Source organism: Labeo rohita, chromosome 6 (assembly GCF_022985175.1).
Source record: "Labeo rohita strain BAU-BD-2019 chromosome 6, IGBB_LRoh.1.0, whole genome shotgun sequence".
In the NCBI taxonomy this organism is placed as follows: domain Eukaryota; kingdom Metazoa; phylum Chordata; class Actinopteri; order Cypriniformes; family Cyprinidae; genus Labeo; species Labeo rohita.
Genome location: NC_066874.1, coordinates 24,233,573 through 24,256,766, shown reverse-complemented (window position 1 = coordinate 24,256,766; position 23,194 = coordinate 24,233,573). Strand labels below are relative to the sequence as shown.

Here is a 23,194-nt window from a genome sequence, read left to right as displayed (position 1 = left end):
GTGAACAAAATGAATAGATATACGAAGCACAGTTGAATGCAGTGTGCTGGAAGAGTGAAGAGACTCCTTTGCATATTTCATCAAACTGCAGAACGCTGCTGTTTCTGCTATTACTCAGATGAACACTGGGAGTCTCTGTAATCTCACTGATGCATTATAATGCCTACATTCCTTTACTAAGTGTCTGCTTTCAAGTTATTGTGCTCCTTTAAAACCGACTTGGTAGTATGTGCTTTTAACAAAGAGGTAATTACATTTAGCATTTGTTTTGCTATTGCTTATATATTTTTACACATAAAATACCTATATTGCGTAGCCTTGAAACATGACTTCTGGCACTTGTGTAGCTTTTGTAATAAAATAAAAAAAGAAAGTACAAATTAAAATATATAACATTAAATTCAATTCAGGAACAATCATGACAAAAATGGACAAATAATTTAGAACCAAATCTCCCATATTTGTAAAATCAGGCTTTAACAGATTGTGTTAGAACTTGTTTGGTTATTTTGATGAGTTATCTGATGTAAAGTATGTAAACAAGTGTAGGCTTTAGTAAAACAACTCATGGGACTCACAAGTGAGGGGAAAAAAAGCAGATGCTAACCTCGAGTTAAACTGCCAGTAAAATATGATGGTCCATTGTATATGCTGTTAGTACATGGTCTGTCCTTGAAAACACTGATTCAAACAGCATGAGGAATGCGGTTTGCGATGAATGTGAAATGTGTGTTAAGCACAGTTGTACAAAATAATAAATATTTGATAACGCATACGAGCAGCAGGGTTCAAGTAGAAAAGTGCAGAAAATTCAGTTTTGCTACTTGTGGCAAAACAAAAGCTGTAGATACAATGACAGTCCGATGTGGACATTTAGCTTTATTATGCAATTGTAAGATTTAGAAAAGCCTATACACAAACTATAGATTCACTTATTATAGCTCCCCCATATAGCCAGTTCTGACTAAATTTGGCATATAACTTGAGGAGGACAGTCTGAGCACAAACCTTCACGATGATCCATTATTTAATTTACTGACTTTGAAATTTGATTAAGAGTTGGCAGCCATTTTTGTTGATTTATTGGATAAGAAAACATATGCCAAATTTTAATATCCTTGAGTTTAAAACGTAATTTTCCCATCATATTTTAAAAAATGGCAGGCTTATTGCTTAAGAAATTTCTTTCGCATTATAATCGGTATTGTTCCTGAGTAACGCAGAAATGTAAATTAGTTTCCCAACCAGAACACCAAGATCCCAAATCAGATCAGACTCTGTTAAAGTATATTCTGTATGATTTCAGGGGGATATCTGAAATTGTCCTTTAAATAAAAGGGATAGTTCACCCCAGAATGAAAATTACCCCATGATTTACTCACCCTCAAGCCATCCTAAGTGTATATGATTTTCTTCTTTCAGATGAATACAGTCAGGGTTATATAAAAAAAAAATGTCCTGGCTCTTCCAAGCTTAGTAATGGCAGTGAATGGGTGTTAAGATTTTGAAGCAAAATAAAGTGTGTCCATCCATCATAACAGTATTCCACACGGCTCCAAGGGGTTAATAAAGGCCTTGTAAAGCAAAGCAATGCGTTTGTGTAAGAAAATATATAAAATATTTAATATATATTAAAAATATAAAAAAAATTTGAAACAAAGATACAAATCAAATACTATTGTAATGGAGTGTTTATTAGCTTCATGTTCTGTTTGTAGAGACACAAACACATCAGTTCACTTCAGAAAGACTTTATTAACTTCCCCGGAGCTGTGTGGAGTACTTTTTATGATGGATTTATGCGCTTCATTTTGCTTCAAAATCTCAACGACTACATGCCATTATAAAGCTATAAAGCATTATAAAGTTTTAATTATGAATCATTTTTTTACAAAAATGCATTGAATCACTTCAGACGACCTTTATTAAAGGAGTAGTTCACTTCCAGAACAAAAATTTACAGTTAATTCGCACCCCCTTGTCATCCAAGATGTACATGTCTTTCTTTCTTCAGTTATAAAGAAATTATGTATTTTTAGAAAAACATTTCAGGATTTCTCTCCATATAATGGACTTCTATGGTGCCCCCAAATTTGAAATTCCAAAATGCAGTTTAAATGCAGCTTCAAAGGTCTCTAAATGACCCCAGCCAAGGAAGAAGTGTCTTATCTAGCCAAACAATCTGTTATTTTCCAAAAAAAAATACAATTTATACACTTTTTAACCTCAAACGCTCGTCTTGTGTAGCTCTGCGTGAACTGTGCATTCCGGTTTATGACAGTTAGGGTATGTCGAAAAATTGTACTTGTAAATCTTGAATGTTTTGGCTGGGATTGTTTAGAGCCCTTTGAAGCTGCATTTAAACTGCATTTTGGAAGTTCAAACTCGGGGGCACCATAGAACTCCATTATATGGAGAGAAATCCTAAAATGTTTTCCTCAAAAAAAAAACATAATTTCTTTAGGACTGAAGAAAGAAAGACACAAACATCTTGGATGACAAGAGGGTGAGTACATTATCAGTGCATTTTTGTTTTAGAAGTGAACATTATAAAGCTTGGAAGAGCCAGGACATTTTTAAATATGACTCAGATTGTATTTGTCTGAAAGAAGAAAGTCATATACACCTAGGATGGCCTGAGGGTGAGTAAATCATAGGGTAATTTTCATTTTTGGATGAACTATCCCTTTAAGGCTTATTTGAATAAGCCTTAAACTGTAATTGGTTGCCCTACTTGTCCATCCGACAAGCTCTCCCTGTCTGAATGGGCAGTTCTTGATATGAATAATCTGCACTGTGGACTAATCCTTGCTGTTTAATCAAAGACCTGCCTACATGAGTCTAAAAGGGCCCTGATTTTTCAGATACGCATAGATAATGTTGTACACTTTGGTCTGTTACTCAGTCATACAATAAGCTCATTTCACAGGCTTTGATGGATGACTGTGCTGGAAAAACGCTGACATACCCTGGCTGATTTACGGAGGTCTTTAGCTAGCCTGCTTGAGAAGTAGTGTGCAAGGACACACAGTATGAGGAAAGGCTAGAACAATCCTTTCAAATACATTCATGTATTATTACTGAGAATGTCCAATGCCCATCACACAACCTGATACATTGACCTCCCAGATGTAGAATGCACATTAAACACTAAAAAGCCAAATGTCCCTGCACGAATCTAATGAATATTCATGTGCTGTCCATCATGCTCCACCCCCAGGGGCGGGGTACGGCAGGGGAGTGTTAATGAAGGTTGCTGAACGGGCTTAGAAAATATTAACGGCTCTTCTGATCATTAAGTGAATTTTGGAAATGTGCCACAGTTGCAGTGAGAGAGTGTGGTGAGGGACAAAGAGGCAATTAGGAGAGTGTCAGCGTGTGTCATGATCTTAATAAGACCTTCTCTTCCACATACCTGAGGCAAGCTGTCACTCAGCGGGTGTCCTGTCTTATTTGTCTAATTGAGATCTCATTTTAAACTTAAAAACATGCTTACTGCTATGTTTCAAGGCAATTCTTTGGGGACTTTCTCACCCTTGAGTTACAACACAGTGTAGTTTAGTAACTAGTCTGGAGTAGCTGATCATTAAATAAAAGCAGTAAGGTCTGTTATTATAGTTAAAAGGATAGTTCAACCAAAAATGAAAATTCTGTCATTAATTACTCACCCTCATGTCGTTCCAAACTCGTAAGACCTTCGTTCATCTTCAGAACACAAATTAAGATATTTTGGATGAAATCCGAGAGCTTTCTGAACCTGCACAGACAGCAACGCAACTACCACGTTCAAGACCTAGAAAGGTGGTAAGGACATCGATAAAATAGTCCATGTGACATCAGTGGTTCAACCGTAATGTTTCATGAAATGATATTTGTAACTTTTCTAAAGATGTTGTATGAGGTTATTAAAGTGAAACTCTGACCGTGAACTTAGGATGAGCCCTACATGAGCTCCCAAGTGAACTATTCCTTCAGGCAGCCTGAAGGGAAACTGTGAAGAAGACACATTGCCGCAGTAGCTTGTTTTACAAGGCTGCATAAGGAATTGAAGATTCACACCTGTAAAAGAGATGAATAATGAATCGCATTGCATTTAAACCTCACATTTCACACCAAACCCTCAGTTACCTCTAGAACAGAAGAACCGCAACATCAATCTTCTTTTCGTTGCCTTTTCACTGTGTTTGTGAAGATGGAAGCTTTTGGAGGCAAGAAACAAACATTTTAAAGAAGGGAAGACAGATGAAATATTGATATGTCACAAATAAACGTGCACTTATAAACAAAATAACAACATTAACAATCCAAATTAGATACATGGCTCTTTAGGATACTTAATTCAGATTAGACAATCACAACATTCCGTATATACAGTGGCATGTGAAAGTTTGGAAACTCCTTGCAGAATCTGCGAAAATGTAAATAAATTGAACAAAATAAGAGAGATCATACAAAATGCGTGTTATTTTTTATTTAGTATTATCCTGCGTAAGATATTTTACATAGAAGATGTTTACACATAGTCCACAAGACCAAAAATGGCTGAAATTATTCAAATAACCCCCTTGAAAAGTTTGGAAACACTTGGTTTTTAATACTGTGTGTGGTTACCTGGATAATCTACAATTGTTTTTTTGTTTTGTGATGGTTGTTCATGAGTCCCTTGTTTGTTCTAAATAGTTAAACTGAGCACTGTTCTTCAGAAAAATCCTCCAGGTCCTGCAGATTCTTCAGTTTTCCAGCATCTTTTGCATATTTGAACCCCTTCCAGCAGTGACTGTATGATTTTGAGATCCATCTTTTCACACTGAGGACAACTGAGGGACTCAAACACAACTATTAAAAAAGGTTTAAATATTCAATGATGCTCCAGAAGGAAACACGATGCATTAAGAGCCAAGGGGGTGAAAACTTTTTGAATTTGAAGATCAAGGTAAATTGCACTTAATTTGTCTTCCAGGAAATAGCGCAGTACTAAATGGAAAACAATTATATTTCAGCAAAATAAGAAGAATTTGGACATCTTCATCCTGTTTAAAAGTTTTCACCCCCCGGCTCTTAATGCATTGAGTTTCCTTCTGGAGCATCAGTGAATGTTTGAACCTTTTTTTAATAGTTGTGCTTGAGTCCCTCAGCGTAAAATGATCAATTTCAAAATCATACAGTCACTGAAAGGGTTCAAATATGCAAAAGATGCTGGAAAACTGAAGAATCTGCAGGACCTGGAAGATTTTTCTGAAGAACAGTGATCAGTTTAACTGTTTAGAACAAACAAGGGACTCATAAAAAACCATCACAAAACAAAACAACAACAACAACAACAAAAAAAAACATCATAGATCATCCAGGTAACCACACACAGTATTAAGAACCAAGGGTTCCCAAACTTTTAAAGGGCGTTATTTTAATAATTTCAGCTATTTTCATCTTGTGGGCTATATATAAACATCTTTTATGTAAAATATGTTACTCAGGACAGTACTAAATAAAAAATAACATGCATTTTGTATGATCTCTCTTATCTTGTTAAAATTATTCATATTTATTAATCATTATCTACTGATTAACAGATCATTATGTCATGTAAATGAAAATGCTTACAAATATCACTAAACTTTCAATTCATATGATCATAGACTTCTTTGAAACTGTCCAAATGATTCAGATGTTATATAATGATTAAAAGCTTTTGTTGATGTACAGCACTTTGCTGCTATTGAGGTGTGATATGGGTAGGGTTAAGGGTTGGTTAAGGGGTCAGAAGTGTACACGCGTCAATTTGATTAGGGAACACTGTTTTGAAAAACAGATTTTTTTTTATCAGTTGATTCAAGAAAAATCCTGTTTAATGATATACAGCAGTATACTAATATAAGTGTGAGGCAAATTACAATGTGTGTTATGTCTTTAGCAAGCATTTAGCTAAACTTAACTAACCGCCCTTTACAAAAACATTGTTACAGCAACTGAAAGTCCAATGCCCATTAAGGTACTAATGCTTAGTAAATGTTTATAAACATTTACAAATGATGAATAGTCTAAACTATAGATTGGGTACTGCAAACCATGAATACACAATTAATAAATTATTTGTAAAGATGTATAAACAGGGTCATTTCAGGTCATTTGGGACATTTCTTGCCATTGAGATGACTGCTCATAAAGGTACTAATGATTAGTAAATGTTTACAAACATTTACAAATGATGAGTAGTTTACACTTTGACTACTTCAAAAACATAAATAAATGATTAATAAATGATTAATTAAGATGCAGAAACAGTAGAAGTTTATGCAACAGAGAGCAAATATATGACCTTATGAGACTAATGAATAATATGTTAAAATGAATAATGAGTGAAGTGCTTAAAATGACTAATAAAGCTCATTTTTTCATTTGTAAGTATAGAAAAGATCATTAGGTAATCTATGAACTGAAGTTGAATGACATTTGTTAACATTTAAACATACATAACAAATAAGCTTTTAATCATTAATCATAATTTCTGTTAAAATTTTTGAAAGTGCACGATCATATTGAAAGTTTCATAACATTAAGCGTTGACTTATGCTCTATTAAGCATTATATAATGTTTGTTGATTTATTATTGAAGCTTTTAATCATTGTAAACAATCTGTCAAAATCATTCAAAGATTTTCAAGAAGTGCATGATCATATGAATCAAAAAATTTAATGACATAAGTACATTAGTAAACATTAACAAGCACATTATCTCTTATTTCTAGATGTGAATATTATATTATTGTTATATATTATAATTATTATATATTATATTAACTTTGTTATATATTTGTTAATGACTTATTAATTAAAGTTATTATAAAGTGTTACCTTGTTGGGTAAGTAATAAAAAGTGTTTAATATACAGTAAGCCAGTTATTATTGCAAAATAAAGCCCTTCAGGACAATAAAAGACACCTGCGCTTCACATCAGGGTCCTGATCTGTCTTTTGGGGTTTATTTTGCAATAACGGTCACCCGACTGAACTTAAAAGTTTAGTGGCTGTTTATGACAAACTACGTGACCCTCTCCAATCCACATATCACGACTGGTCTCTGAGGGAAAATTAATAGTGGTGCAAAGTCAAAACAAACTTCATCACCACAAACAGAGAATGGAGGAAAAAGACAGAGGTAAGATCTCTAGTGTGCTGTGCTAACCCCTGAAAAGAGACCACGTTAGCAAGTAAAGGAAGCTCATTATCTCCTTGTCTGGATGACGGAAGTTGATTTTGAAAAGTGCAAAGAAGGCGGCCTGTAATTTGCCAGTGGCAGGGGCCGGAGGGAAGCTCCGTACGGCAGGATCAGCACAACCTCCCTGCTTCGTGCCTTAAAGGAAATTCATTAATAACCTCTTTCCTGCCTCCTGAAGAGGGACCACAGATGCTAAACGCACCACCCAACGACCAGAAAGAGCAACTCAGGGCCAGATATCATCCATCTTCCATCTTCGGTTCTAAAGGCCTTGCCAACTCCTGCTTAGAATAAAACTTATAGAGTTTTCTCCTGAGTAAATACATAACTTGAGTCATGAGAGAAGTCATGAGTCAGCAAAAATCAGACAATAAAAATTGGGTTGTTTTGAATAGCTGCACTCTAAAAAATGCTGGGTTGTTTCAACCTACACTTAAAATACATATGGACAAAATATGGATGAAAATATCATTTTTAAAATTTAACCCAGCGGCTGGGTTTGTCAATATTTTACCCAAGGTAACCACAAAATAAAAACAAAATGCCAAACCAATTCTGCCTGGATGTAGGTATGGCTAATTCTACAAATATCATTGTGAAACCACCAAAGAATGAAATATGTTGGGTGTTGTCTATCAATCCTTGATAAGCCTGGTAAACATCAAGTGTCATAACTCAGCCATTGTGTAACACCAGTTAAAAGGCATTGAAAATTACAAAACGCCATCAGGCCTTTGGGTGACCAAGCACTTCTTGAGCTGACAGATGCTTCCAACCACCTCTAGTTGTGTATATCATTCCCACGGGAAATGTCTCCAGCTGTTCCCTGAGGTGACTGTATCCACTCAGCTGTCATGTGCAATAGCCATCCTGCAGATCCTATTGTGAGGGAGCAATTACAAAGCCATTCTGGAGGCTTGGGTAAAAAGAGAGAAAAAAAAAAAAGCCTCTGAGGTGTATTAGGGCAAGTCAGGGTTGAGAGAAATAGCTCATCCAAAAACAACAAATCATCATTTACTCACTCTTGTTCCAAACCCATATGACTTATTTTGCAGCTACACATCAGAAAACAATGGGAACTGTCGAGTATCAAAAAATATTAATATGATCAGATTATATTAAACACGGTGCATCAAAATGCAATTGATATCAATCCATAAAAACGGAATTTACTGTATCCACCTTGTTTTTTGCCGTAAGAGTGTCAATGTTTAATGTCCATTTGTACATTTTATAGGTCTGGCTTCCGGTCTCATCCGCGCTAACTATTTTTATCTGTAGAAAACAGCTAGTTTTACTGCTTGATATTGCAAATTGGTGTGTCTTACCATGTTACTTTATTGTATTGTCTTAATTATGAACACGTTGGTTTGTAGTGCAAATAGTTTTACCGTTTACTACACGTTTTTATTTTTATTTCCATAAGCTTACTTCCACGTTTAAGAATAAAGTGGATAACATGGAATGTAACAGAATTTGACAAATTTTGGACGGATACATCAAAAGTATGTCAGTACACTTAAATTAAAACGCGATATGGACTAGTGTCTGTGAATATTAAGCAGCAAAAATACCTTGTAAATATGAATCCTGCAGGTTCTGCTTGTATCTATGTGAATAAAAGAGGCAGACTCGTGGTTTTGTTTACTACACGCATACGATTGCATGTTTTCAGCCTCTGCAGTATCAACTTGTGAGTACATAAACATAAACAAACTCTAGAACTGTTCTGAGAGTCATTCATGAGCATTTTATCGTTTCTTCTGAGTAAAATTACCATCATAGCATATACTAACAGAAACCTAAAGGTCTTCACAGCAACCCGTCAAAATAAAAGTTCGCTTTAACTTGAAGAAACAGTGACAGAAATAATATTTAATGCAATTATACTACTACTAATTGATAAATACAGTAATAATAATAATTAAACATTGTTTTTAAAGGGATACTTACTAGAATTTATTTTAACCACAGATGTCACATTAACTATTTTTTGATTAATGACAGAATTAATGACAGAATTTTTCATTTTTGGGTGAACTACCCCTTTAAACACTATAATAGTATCTGAATAATACTAAATAACACTGTTTTCCTCACACATAGGCTTCAGACACTTGGAATATTTGAATTGTACTTTGAGCGTTCAGTTAGAAAATCAAACGAGAAAGAACACAAGAAACATTTTCTTATTATTTATTTCCGTTTTATGACACAAAGAGTTGTTCTTTGTCAAGAAACCAATACAAACAAGTGAACAATTTAACAAACTCCTCCAAAATGTCAGCGAACCACTTGAAACAGGTGTTTTTTCTTGAAGGGCTGGCAATGTAGTGAGTCTACAGTGAGAACAAACTGAACCTTTGCGTGACTATAACAAACACCAATTACAGTACAATGAGCCAGAAACAGTCATGGCAGTGACAGTGATAAAAGTCATGCTGAGTATCAAAAAAGTCCACCCAATGCTTATATGTGTGCTATGACAAACTCTGAAGGACGGCATTCCTGCTGGTGATCTGCCCTGAAGTTAAGGAAAGGCTCTGGAATGCAGCTGTGAATGGATTCTATTACAGCATGTGGTGCTCGGCCAAGAACTTGACAGACCTGAAACCTGGGATCCAAGTACTGGCACATTCCAATCTAAAAACAAACAAATATAGTACAGAACAAAAGTACAGCATAATCTCTTCAATTTGTTAAAAACCAAAAAGAATTTTGTTTATTAAACCTCATTTATTTATATAACTCTAAATAACTTTACATATACCGCACGTGTATAAAATTCACTGTATGTATTGCCGTCTACATATGTGTTCTCCAGTGTTAAGGCACGTAACATATATTCCATATCGTATAAAACTGTCTTGTGTATACTAAAGCACTTCAGCACATACAAATGTTGCCACTATGAAAATAAAATTATTTCGGATGCTATAAACATTACAATACGAGACGAAAATACTGCTCAAATGCTGAACCTGAGCTGTGCAGAAGAAAAACTGAAGGGACAAAGTACATGTGTGCTTCATAATAGCTTCTTCAGGGTTTTACTCTAGTATCCAGTCAGTCATTTTTTTCCCCGCTCACACCCAGCTTAACACCGCATCGCCCTCTATACACACCCAAACGTTTTCTCAAAAAACATGAGTTTTTGTGTTTATGAATGACAAGTACAATCAAGATGATTTCTAATGTAACACCCCTGTTTTTTTTTTTTGTCTGAGCACATTCTGTTCACACCATTCGTTGTGTAATGAGCACAATAGATCTCATAATCCTCCTGGTAGGCTGTTCATAAATCAGCGGTTTTGATAGCGACTGCCCAAATGAGCTACCGAACGAACAGATTGGTGAGGCCTTGAGGTTATGCGAGCACAGCATGACAAATCATCTCATAAAAACTATTTTAGCATCTCTCTAGGGGACTCTATAATACGCCACACCCCTGACATTTGCCGATTCATGAAATATTTGCTTGCGGAACAAACGGATAACCACCCATGTGCTTGTCTGAACCGTTCATTACACATATTACCGCTTCAAAACAACGAGAAGTCACAAAGCCACAGACTAGTGTGTTAATTCCCTTATTGAATGATTAAAATGGAATGTTTACGTGAAAGTACACAGGCGTTCCTGAGGGCGAGCGAGATGCAAATCCATACAAAAGATTCCGGTCATGAAAAAATAGGACCAGTTTGGGAATAGCTTGAGCGGTGAGGGCAAAAAGACACTTAAAGAGATAGTTCAGCCAAAATATCAAACCCTCACGTTGTTTTAAACCAGTATGATATTTTTGTCCATGCAATGAAAGTCAATAAGGTTATATTGGACCTCACTGACTTTCACTGCATTGTGTAAAGTCAAACATTTTTAGGTCTTAATTTGGCTGAAATATCCCTTTAATAAAGAACAGCAGCCCTGAGCCAATTAAATTGCTAATTGATAAAGCAATCAGCCCGAGCAAGAGGTTACAGTACAAACGTCCAGCCATCATGTGCTTCTTGCATCTTTGGTCAAGGATTGTGTATAAAGTGAACAGCAGAAAAATACAATCAGCAAATAACAAAAGATGCATATATATATCAACAGATCAGGCCGTAAAAATACAGAGTAAAGTGGCACATCAGCACAACTTTCTGAGTTGATCCTTAAGGCCACCTCCCAGGATCCTCTCTGTCCATTAACACTAAGTAGCTTGATGCATCGCCTTCTATTTCCTAAAGCACTCTTGCACCGTATGAGTATAACTATATATAAAAAAAAGGCAAAAGTGAAATCCTATCCTGCAGGAATGTGTGTAGAAACAAAAGCAGCAGCAAAAAAGGAAGAAAACGAGAAAAACAAATACTTAAGCTGGAACCTGCCACAAGAACCATCTGTATATGCATGAAAAGCGAGAAAGCTCCACTGTGATAATATTTAACTCTAGTAAATCAGTAATGACATTTGTGTGAGATGGTAGATGTCCAAGAGCTTCAAGAATGGAGTAAAAGTCATGCATAGTCCTCTGAACAGCAACAACTTTAAATCAACAAGTGAGCATTTCTTGATCAGCACTAATTAAAGTCGTCAGGGGATCTAGCAACAAACACAACACTTAGAGGAATATTTAAGGAATTGCAAACACTTTACAAACAGGGTACATAAATCATGCACTAACGGTGAATGAACTCATGGACTAATCAAGAACTAATTAAGCGCTAACACGAGATATGACTGGAATCAGAGGGAGTCATGTGAATAATGGCCACTTTAACTACAGCTGAGGTCAAAAGTTTGCACCCCCTTTATTATTTTACAAAAAAAGCATATTTTTGTTTATTTAGTAGTGACCTGAATAAGATATTTTACATAAAAGATAGTTCATATGAGAAAATAATAGTTGAATTTATAAAAATGACCCTGTTCAAAAGTTTACATACAGTTGATTATTAACACTGCGTTGTTACCTGAATAATCCACAGCTGTATTTTTTTGTTTAGTGATAATTGTTTATGAGTCCCTTGTTTGTCCTGAACATTTAAACTGTATTTGAACCCTTTCCAACAATGACTGTATGCTTCTGAGATCTTTTCACACTAATGGACTCATATTCAACTATTACAGAAGGATCAAATGTTCACTGATGCTTCATAAGGAAAAACAAAGCATTAAGAGGGGTGAAAACTTTTGGAATTTGAAGATCAGGGTAAAATTTAACTTGATTTAACTACTTCTGTAGCCTCTGAAGGGCAGTACTAAATGTCTAAATATTATATTTTTTTTCAAAAAAAAAAAAAAAAAATGCACACATCTCAATTTGGTTCAAAAGTTTTCACCCCCGCTCTTAATACTTTTTTTTTCTCTTCCGGAGCATCAATGAGCATTTGAATCCGGCTGTAATAATTGCATACGAGTCTCTCAGTTGTCCTCAGTGTGAAAAGATGGATCTCAAAATCATACAGTCATTGTTGGAAAGGGTTCAGTTACACAAAAATGCTGGAAAACCCAAGAATTTGTGGGACCTGAAGTGCAGTGGGCAGTTTAACTGTTCAAGACAAACAAGGGACTCATGAGCAACTATCACTAAACAAAAAAAAAAAAACACAGCTGTGGATCATTCTGATAACAACACAGTATTAAAAATCAAGAATTGTACACTTTTGATTTTTATAAATTCAACTATTATTTTCTCTTGTTGACTAAACATCTTTTATGTGAAATATCTTACTCAGGTCAGTACTAAATAAACAATAACATGCATTTTGTATAATCCCTCTTATTTTGGTAAAATATTTAACATTACATGATTCTAAAAGGGGGATGCAAACTTTTGACCTCAACTGTACACGTCTGAACAAGTTTACTGCATTAAATTGGCTGTATGACAAAGAATTTAAAGCAAGCCAAAAAGCCAAATTAGATTTTAAATGGGATTATTCATTTAAAATGACAAACTGTGATTATCTAATAAATGTTCTTAACGAAATAGCAGATGTGACTGTGAAAAGTTATTCAGGCATTAAAATGAATTAAAATTGTGCTCTGGTATTTAAAGTCAGAGTAGGTTTTGCCACTTCACATTCCTTGTAATAGGAATCACTTGAGTGTTAAGTGTTAAAACATTAATTAACATACTACAACAAATACGTAAAAACGTGATGTTACTAATGACTCCTGTCGCACATTATTAGTTCTTGATTAGTTGTGCCTTGATTCTAAACTATTAATCAGTGTAGTTCAGGATTTCTCATGTACACTTTTTGTAAGTGTTACTGAAATTTCTGTAGCTACTGACATTGACAGGTACCATGATTTTTACCACTGGGATGGGGAAATATGAGTGTAGTTCTATCAGCAGTGTCTAATGGTAGGAGAAGGCGGCTCTTTAAAGTGCGCCAGAACATCCAGGTTCAAATAAACAGATAACGGAATGTCTCTGGACTGCCTCTACCTCAAGAAACAAACCTCCTCCACTTTTGAGATGGTTTTTAAAAAAAAAAAAAAAAAAAAAAAAAAAAACTAAAAAGTCAGTCATAGTAAGACCATCCAGTTTGCATATGCTGGCCACTCTCTCTCTCAAAAAAAAAAAAACAAAAAAAAAAAAACAACAAAAATTTATTCTAAACTTTATACATCTAAAATATATATATATATATGTAGTACCAACCTATATCTTTATAAAATAAACATGAATATATAATATTTCTTAAAGCTAACGTGCAAATTTGAATCAGCGTAACAGGTAGAAAGCATCATAGAAATGTTGTTTTGTGTGAATGTTCTTGTAGGCAGCTAGTTGACTGGGTGTGACCCACATCCTCGGCCTGTTTCAGTAGGGACTTTTGGTTTGAATGGTCCTGGTCATCCAGATTTTGTCGCAAACAACAACTTCTGGGTGGCGACGTGAGCTGCATAGTCTCGTTTTGAGGAAGCAGCGGAGTGGAGGTGAGCAACCCGACCTGAGAGAGGTCTGTTGGGCTCAGTGGGGCCTCCAAGCCCGTGCTCTCCAAAATAGTCCTGGAGAGAGGAGTGTCTTTGGTGTACGGCAGAGTGCCTGTGATGGGACTCGAAGGTTCCTTCACAAAGTATAAGTTTTCAGACAGGGTGCTGTCTGCACCCTGTGTGCAGGATTGAACTTTTTCCTGCATTCTGAAGTTGAGTGTGATATGGTTGTCAGAGTTTTTTGAGCTTAAAGGTGTGTCCCGCATCTCCATGCTTTTTGACGGGATGGGGCTGGATATAGTTTTCTCCTTCTGTTTGGTGCTACTCATGTGGGTTTGTTTTACCCTGGGCCTGTAGTCTTTCTGGAAAGGCCTGCAGAGAGGGAAAAACGGGGCGCGGGGGGGAAACAGTGAGCCGAGGGAGCCCAGCTTCATCTGGCTCTGACTCAGGAAGATCCTGCGCATGTCCATTGGCAGTGTGTCCAGTTGTCTTCCCACGTGGACAGGGTTTGGGAATAGAGTTCCCTGACAAGCTCTATAAAAGTATCTGAGACATGAAAACAACAAAGAGTCAGCAAAAAATAAAACTCCCATGAGCACTGCAGTTACATGGCCGCTGGCATCAGACTCCAGCCTGAACAATTTAACATAACACAACAAAAATATTTTTGCGATTATTGTTTGTACATAGGCATCTTAGAAAGGAAAAAACACATTGTTTAAATGACTAGAAATATATTAATATAAATATTTTAATAATATTTTACAATAAGTATGATGAGTAGGTTTATATATTTAATATTAAATATTTAGTTTAGTACACACACAAACATTCACACACGTTAAATGTTATTAAAAATGTTATATTTAATATTAATGAACCTTTTGAAATTTTGAAATGCAGGTTTTTTTTTTTTTTCTTGTCGGACAAACCCTTTTGACATAAAATCTTTACTTTAAGTACTTTTAAATTATTTCAATAATTTTACATTTTTTTAATTTGGATTCATTTTATTTTATTATTATTATTATTATTATTATTATTATTATTATTTTTAAGAATTATCTTACAATATTTTGTAAATATTTATTTAAATTTTTTGTATTTATTATTTAATGAATTATTAGCTTATTAGTTATTAACTCCAGAAGTCCCTGCACCATTTTGGGAAACCCGGTTTTAAAATATTAATATAATACCACATTATATTTAATATAATGTTATATTTAACATTAATTAATCTACTTAACACACATTTTAAAATGCAGTTTTTAATTAGTTTTTTCTTGTCAGCCAAACCCATAAAATATTTACTTGAAGTACCCCCTGAGATTTAAGTTAATATTTCAATAATTTCCCTTTAAAAAAAAAATGGATTCATTTTATTTCAAAAATAATTAATTATTTATCTTAAAATATTTGTAAATGTATATTTTAATTTTGTATTTATCATTTAATTAATTGTTAGCTCATTAATTGTTAACTCATGAACTCCCTGCAGTGCCCTCACAAACACCATTTTGGGAAACCCTTTTTAAAAATATGAATAGAATTCCATATTATGTGAAATATAAATGCTACATTTAATATTATTGAACCTACTCAATACATATTTTAAAATGCAGTTTTTCATTTTCAATATTTTTAACAATGTTAAATAAAATATAATATAATATAATATAATATAATAAATTTGGTATTCAACATCTAACTTCTCTAAAAAATAAAGAGAAAATCAAATAATAAGAAATAGTTTTCTGCACTTTTTAAACTGTGGTTATGTTAACAATCTAATCATTTATAATACTATTAAATTACATAATAATAATAACAACATCATAATATCATTAAATTACTTAACTGCACAAAATTCTAAATCATTTTTGGACTCTAAAATTAAACTGCAAAACATTACTTCAAATCCAACTGATAAAAATCCCTAATTTGAATGACAATATGTAATTCAGGCATGCAAAATAAATGTTTGGCTCAGTTCATTGTATTTAGATTAAATACTTACAACAAGGTTTAATAACGCTTATATATACCTGGGAAGAAGAGCGGCAATAGGCGTGACAACACAAAGCAGGTAGAACATAGGATCTCCCAGCAGCCTCTGCATGGTCCAATAAGTGTTGGAAGGAGAGAAACAGGTCGGGCAGGACGCATTGTAACACAGCGCCACAGTGAAGAAGAGAGCTATACTGAAGCCAATCGACACCCAGTTCATCCATGTCTGTAAAATAATTAGAGACAATCAAAGAAGAGTTAACAAAGAGTTGCTAAATTGCCTCAAGTAGATATTTTACAATGACTCAAAATAAGAATCTCAAAGCGTGTCATACATTATTCACATTTCATACTTGAACACTGTATCAAACGTGTTTCTAGTCATCTATTTTTTTTTCTACTGTACGTCGCAATGACAAAAAGCACTTGGTGTAACAAAAGTAAAGCTTGTTTTTAATGCTTGTTTAAATACGTCAGTCACTTCAAGAAACTAAAATTCGCACGAAATCGTGCATGAAATTTGACTTTCACTTCAAATGCTCACAGTGCGCCGACTTTCCGACATGTACTTTGGCCTCAACCCCGCCCTCACCTCAAATGACCTAAACGGCATTTCACTCACTCTCTCCAGTACATGTGTTCATTTTCCCCGGGCAGCATGTGGAACGATGAAGCTGCCAGCCCAACTATTGGAAATGTTTACTCTCTACTTGAGCCATTTACTGTGAAGAACAGCCTCTCTCACACCAGAAGCCGTCATCATGTCCGGAAAGACAGTGAAGCTGCAGAGGACATTTTTCACGCACCGAAACTTGTCAGCTGAAAATTTACAGTGCCGGTGTAATGGAAAAAGCTCTAATCCAATTCACGCTCATAAATCTAAAAAAACGGAGGAGGAGAATCAGGTACGGGCTGCACACATACATAAACGCGGTTCGCAAGACGCCACAGGACACGCGTCGGCAAAATCAACTATGAGCTTTGGCCACCCTGTGCGTGACGGCTATGTATACGCCACCGTGGTGAGCGAGAGAGACGAGCACAGTGGGCTGGACTGAGGCTGCCTGCATGGGCTGTCAGGCTGATGTATGACTCCTGATGGCGCAGTATCTCCCGGTTCAAACCAATCACGGAGGCTCCCTGTGTAAATGTCTCTGGCCGTGTCAGCATCATCCTGGTCTTCCTCGCCACAGTGTTCGGCCTCATTTTGTACTTGGAGAAAGAATGGAAAGGCTTGCTTTCTCTAATCGCTGCATACACGTGTGTGAGCTTGGTTTTTGATTTCAGCGAAGCTAAAGCACTTCATCATTTCCAAATCCTAAACTCTGTCATATGAATCGTACACAAGATGTATATATACTCACATATACTGAGACACCCTAACAGATTGTTTTAGGGGACGTTTAAGCAACAGTGACATATGAAGAAAGTGGGTTGGCTACAAAGGTGTTAAAGAAAATGATAAAATACCATAGCAGTACAAAGTCAGTAGCAGGGTTGCTTCAGGGGTGCTAAAAATCTATTTTTTGCAGTTTAAGATATTTTAAAGAACTAAACCAAAAAATTAAAGGGCCAGCTCCTGCGTCAGCAACATCGCATACACGTCACGGTACTCTTGTGAATGTGAAAATGGTTGAATAAATTTGTTATTTTTGTTTTCTTTTCACACAAAAAGTATTCTCGTAGCTTCATAAAATTACAGCTGAACCACTGATGTCACATAGACTATTTTAACGGTGTCCTTACAACCTTTCTGGGCCTTGAACGTGTCAGTTGCGTTGCTATCTATTCAGGGTCAGAAAGCTCTTGGATTTCATCAAAAATGTCTTAATTTGTGTTCTGAAGATGAACAAAGGTCTTACGGATTTGGAACAACATAAGGATGAGTAATGACAAAATGTTCATTTTTGTGTGAACTATACCTTTTAAATACTTTAAGTCAGTAAAAAATAAATAAATAAATAAAATATAATAATAAAACAGGGTATCACAAATTTTAAGTGTTTTTTTTTAAATATATTTCAGAAAGTGGAAGGATAAGGCTTTAATTATAATTTAAAAAGATTATATTAGAAATGTACACCACATTACAGTTTTTCTCAATTGCTTAAACACATTTCTTGAAATTATGCCTCGCTTTTGCGGAACTCTAAACACAAATCCGTAACTTCTAACTCAATTCCCTAAACTTACTATATTCAGGTCAAAATGAAGCTCTCCACTCAAAACCACTCAATCTTGCTGAAAAAACAAACTTTGCTCTCAGACATGACACACAAACCCTCAAAAACACACACACTATAACACAGTTTTACACACTGATGAGATCAATTCAAAACAATACTACGAAAACTGGTAATAAGTGTTGCTTGGGGAAATTTTTTTTTTTAAATTAACACGATGAACACAACAAATGTATGCATTTGCAAGTGTTTTAATCCTTAATTTATTGTACTGTAGAACAGCAAACAACAACAAAAATAATTGTTCTGCCCCAGCACCCTGTCTTTGGTCTGGGACAGGCCAAACAACCTCCTCAACATCACAGACTAAATTGGGCATGGACAGGCAGCAGAGGTAAAATCCCCTTGCATGGCACGCATCAACTAAAATATATAAGACTGCTTGTTTTCTTGCCCTTCCTATTTCTCTTCCATGTTGTTGTCGTCATTCTTCACCTTATACTCTTTGTCTTCGAAATTGCATATTACTGTATGCGGGATATTGATTGAAAAAGAGCAGATAGTATTCACAGTTACACTTTTACTAGTGGTCTGACAAAAAAAAAAAAAAAAAAAAAAAAAAATATATATATATATATATATATATATATATATATATATATATATATATATATATATATATATATATATATATATATATATATAATATATAACAAAATAAAATAACATATAAATACATTACAAAGTCATTGTGCAATAGGAAAGAAAAAAAAAAAGTAAATATGGGCAAAGGCGGAAATATACATTAGAAAGTGCACTGTCAGAATTTGTAACTGTGTTGTGTTGTCCGTCTATATATGCTTTCCAACTGAAGGTTCATGAGATGTTGAGATGTACCTTTGAGCTATTTCAAAGAACTGCTTTATCATTGGTTGATCTGTAGTCTCTGGTGAAAGTCAGTATTCACTTTAACAATTTATGGCAAATATACAAAAAGTCTAATAGAAATGTGTAGAATATGCTTGACCGTTTATGACAACTAGATAAAAAGTTTAGCATTTCCTGCAAAGACATATACGATGAGCTAATGACTTGATGTTTTGAGGGGTAAGACTATAGCAACATGACAATAGGGACTGAAAATGTAGGAAAAAGCAGACAAATCCATTGCATAATCAGTTACATGAACGTACCAAAGCAAACACAACTTGTTAAAAAAAAATTAGAAACATTTTATGATGTGCACAAGTGATTACATGATGTGGAGGTTGAACAAGTAGTTTTGAGAATTTCATTTCTGATCTGAGAAAAGCACCAAACTGTAAACTGACTTTGGCCCTTTTATCTAAATCGGAGCTTCTGATTGGTGTGTGATAAATTTTGACTCCTAGTGTTTCCACTTGGGTAATTGTGTACTAATTGAGCTCAAACTTTGCAGACTTGAGTGAACAATATTGAATGCTAGTGCTTTCTAAATGACCACATGATGTAAGCACTGAGAAATGTAGGGATTTGTGTGTAGAGTTTTGCAGTAACAGTTCACCAAATCTGACTCATGTGTTAAAGCAGGGGAGTAGTGTTTATAGTTTAGGAAAATGGGTGTGCTTTTTGAAAAATGGCATTATGGTTTTGAAATTTTAGTTCAAAAGACTACTTATAGTGTTTTAGCAATCGAGAAAAACTGTAAACACACTGCTCAGTCTGTTAATTGAAATAGACAATCAGATTCAAATCAGATTTCACTTCTCTTAGCATTTTTGCTAATGGTGTTTAGGATCAGTAACAGAAATGTAGCTGCAAGCAGCGGTTACCAAAATGCATTTAAGCACATATGAAAAAAGACATTATTTAGCAAGCCTGTAACTTCCTAAATCAATGATTTAAAAAAAAAAACATTTTTGGCAAATCCAGGTAATTTACCATAGAAATATGTTTTTAAATGCTTATGACTGTAATAGCGCCAGCTGTGGTCTGATCCCCTTAAAACTTTGGATACTTGAGAATCGCATGTGACGTGCTCACCAAGTTTTCCTTTAGGCTTTTTAGAATTTCATGTAAATTTGGACAGGCCCCTTTTCTAAACGACCCCATTATAGCTTCCCAAAGGCATTTTTTTTTTTTTTAAATACTATTGACCTAGAGAGTCCAGAGAATTGTACTGCAGTGTTTTTTTCCCAGATTGAGCGAAAAACCTAGGACGCAAACATTGTTTATTTACATTGTCTCAATCATTTAACAAATGATTTGTTTGACGGCAGTGGTTCTAGAAGCAAAGTTGTCCGGAATGAGGAGTTCTTTCATATGATATCGGATATATGTTCATATATATCGGACATATATGAATATCGCATATATGTTCATGCCCTTGAAAAATGTGATATCACCCCCCAGGTGCCGATTTCTTTCAAAATTTCTCACAGACCTTTGGAGTTGTGAGTCAAACGGGCTCACTAAGTTTTGTTCAGATCAGCCTCCATTAACCTTGTCCAACAGGAGCTCAAAATTCATCAGCTAGTGGCGACCATGTTTGTTAAGATATGCAAGTGTCTTTATAGACACTTGTGGCACTTTGAACCAAGACCGTGCACAGCGATTTTTATGTTGATAGGACAAATGGTTGCGTAGGTATAGCCATTTTTATGTTTTTTCCCTTTTACAGCACCACGATTTTTGTCCTGTGACCTCAGATTGAGCTCTTACATAAGTGTTCTGAGTTTGGCGACGGTATCTCATTCCGTTCAGGAGTTATAGGCATTTTACTAAAAGTGGCCCTGCCCCTTTTAAACATATTGGCGTCTCTTTGTGACGATGAGTCGAAAGTTCATCTTTTTTTTGATAACTATTGATATTGACTCTCCAGAGAATCTTTCTACACTGGTTTGGTTCCGATCATGCGAAAAACCTAGGACTAGTTCGCAAAAGTAGGTTTTTCAAAACATCCAAAATACTTAAAAATTTCACCAGGCTCATAATCAAATCTGCGATTTTATACTTTTGTTCGTGTAGTGCCCCCGTCAGGCCGATTGGCGTGAATCTTGGTGACATTGTTGGTGGTGTGAGTACTACCATACCTCCAAGTTTCAAGTCTCTACAGCTTACGGTTTGGTCTGCACAATCAGTTTTACACAGAGATTGCTGATCCTTGGCCATTCTAACAATTTCAATAGGGTTTCAGTGCTACAGGCTTGAGACCCTAATAAGCAGGTTTAACCAGAGACCTTCACCAGTCTTAACAAGTGTACAACCACCTTTACACTGCAAAAGCAATACAGAAGAACCATGAAGAGTGAGTTTTAGGAATGAGTTTGACTGAGCTACTACATCAGACCATCCTATTACATTTTGCATATTATAAAACAAAACTCACCCAGGTTTTGGTTTCGATCCCCAAGTGCAGTAAAATGGTGAAGAGTGCCAAGGTGGTGATGGGAGTGCCCCACGTAAACAAATCCACATCAGAGTCAACGTAAGCCTGCAAACACATCACATTCACACACCATTGCTTACTTACAGACCATACTTAAGTATTTTCACTTTACAAGCACACTACATAAAACCTATAAAAGTACATTCTTATATGTACAAATGAAAAAATATGCCACTGCAACAGACAAAACATACTACTTGTGAAGACACAATCCATGCAAATTAGTCTTAATATCTTGCACAAGTAAGATTTTTTTCAGTATTTTTTTTTTACTGGAAAACAAGTAAAAACATGTTTGCAGTGCACTTGAACTGTAAATACTGTACTACAAAGTTCCATTAATATCAGCTGGCCTCCATCTTAAGGAAGACATATGTGAGCAGCCATGGATTTTGCATGGAAATTTCAGCAAATGCACAAAGTATTCAAATCAAACTTACAAAGTAAGGGATGAAGAAACAGATGAGGCTTTGGTAGAAGGCATCAATCATGTTCATCCAGAACATGTAGGGTTTATATTCCTGTAAAAGAAATTCAAACAATCAGATCCAGGCACAAGCCATTTCACAATTCTAGACGACCATGTTTTATTACAACATCATTAGATGTTAAACTAATGGAGTCATAGAACGCAAATAAATGGTTTGTGAATAAATCAAAATAAAGAAAGACCTCTGCAGAGGCATATGGTTAGCAAAGCAGAGGCAACCGCTGCAGTTTAATTATCCCAGGTTGCAAAATTTCAGCACTCTCAAGATGATTAGTGGTTTTTATAAAATGTTTGCTCTTGCTCGTGCTGTTTTCCCCCTCATGAAACTCAGCACAGAATAAAAGACCCATTTTGAAACGGGTCAGCAAAAAACAATCAAAGCAATAACTGTGGCAACCGCTGCACGGGTAATATACTTCATCTGCTTATAGAGAAACCGCTGACGCTGCAAAGCTCGGGCAACTCGTGTGAATACATGTGGCAAATTGCTGTTCATGGGTTTTTATTTACCATTTACATTACACTTTCAATAGGTTGCTTTTTGGTTGAAATTATAATTCAATTTACACAGTTCACGGATGGTGTAATTATGTTCTGTCCAATCAGCATTTACCTCTGAGTTTTGTCCATTCATGTAGAGCTGCGGCAATTCCTGCAGGGTTTCTGCTGACACGTCTTTGTCCAGGGTGCCGGTGATGAGCTGAGGGAATGCGGAGAACATCAGGTTGAAGAAAATCAGGTACCACTGATCAACCATGGCTGACCCAGAGAACCCACAGTAGAACTGATACCAGAAGATGAGGGCAACAAACATCTAGGGTGAGAAAGACAGCACAATAGAGGGGGAAAAAAAGGTGAGAGATAGACAAAAAAAAAATATATATATATATATACACACAATGAGGTCCGCAGCTGTTGCCTCATTATAAGTCATATATC

The 23,194-nt window shown here is 35.4% G+C and overlaps 1 protein-coding gene and 1 long non-coding RNA gene across 2 annotated transcripts in view; both read right to left on the bottom strand.

The window, feature by feature from the left end:
• Positions 1-3,958: 3,958 nt before the first annotated feature.
• On the bottom strand, positions 3,959-8,911 carry LOC127166477 (uncharacterized). Its single transcript, XR_007827913.1, has 3 exons — positions 8,790-8,911; positions 4,129-4,199; positions 3,959-4,059 (listed from the first exon to the last, which is right to left on the bottom strand). It is a non-coding gene; the product is annotated as an uncharacterized LOC127166477 (long non-coding RNA).
• Positions 8,912-9,395: 484 nt separating this feature from the next.
• atp10a (ATPase phospholipid transporting 10A) overlaps positions 9,396-23,194 on the bottom strand; it is a 65,905-nt gene continuing 52,106 nt past the window's right edge. Inside the window, exons 17-21 of the mRNA XM_051113566.1 lie at positions 22,869-23,069; positions 22,206-22,286; positions 21,706-21,810; positions 16,194-16,381; positions 9,396-14,691 (exon numbers count right to left, since the gene is read on the bottom strand). Coding sequence (XP_050969523.1) covers positions 13,956-14,691; positions 16,194-16,381; positions 21,706-21,810; positions 22,206-22,286; positions 22,869-23,069 — 1,311 coding nt within the window. The 3' untranslated portion in view covers positions 9,396-13,955. The remainder of the gene's footprint in view (positions 14,692-16,193; positions 16,382-21,705; positions 21,811-22,205; positions 22,287-22,868; positions 23,070-23,194) is intronic.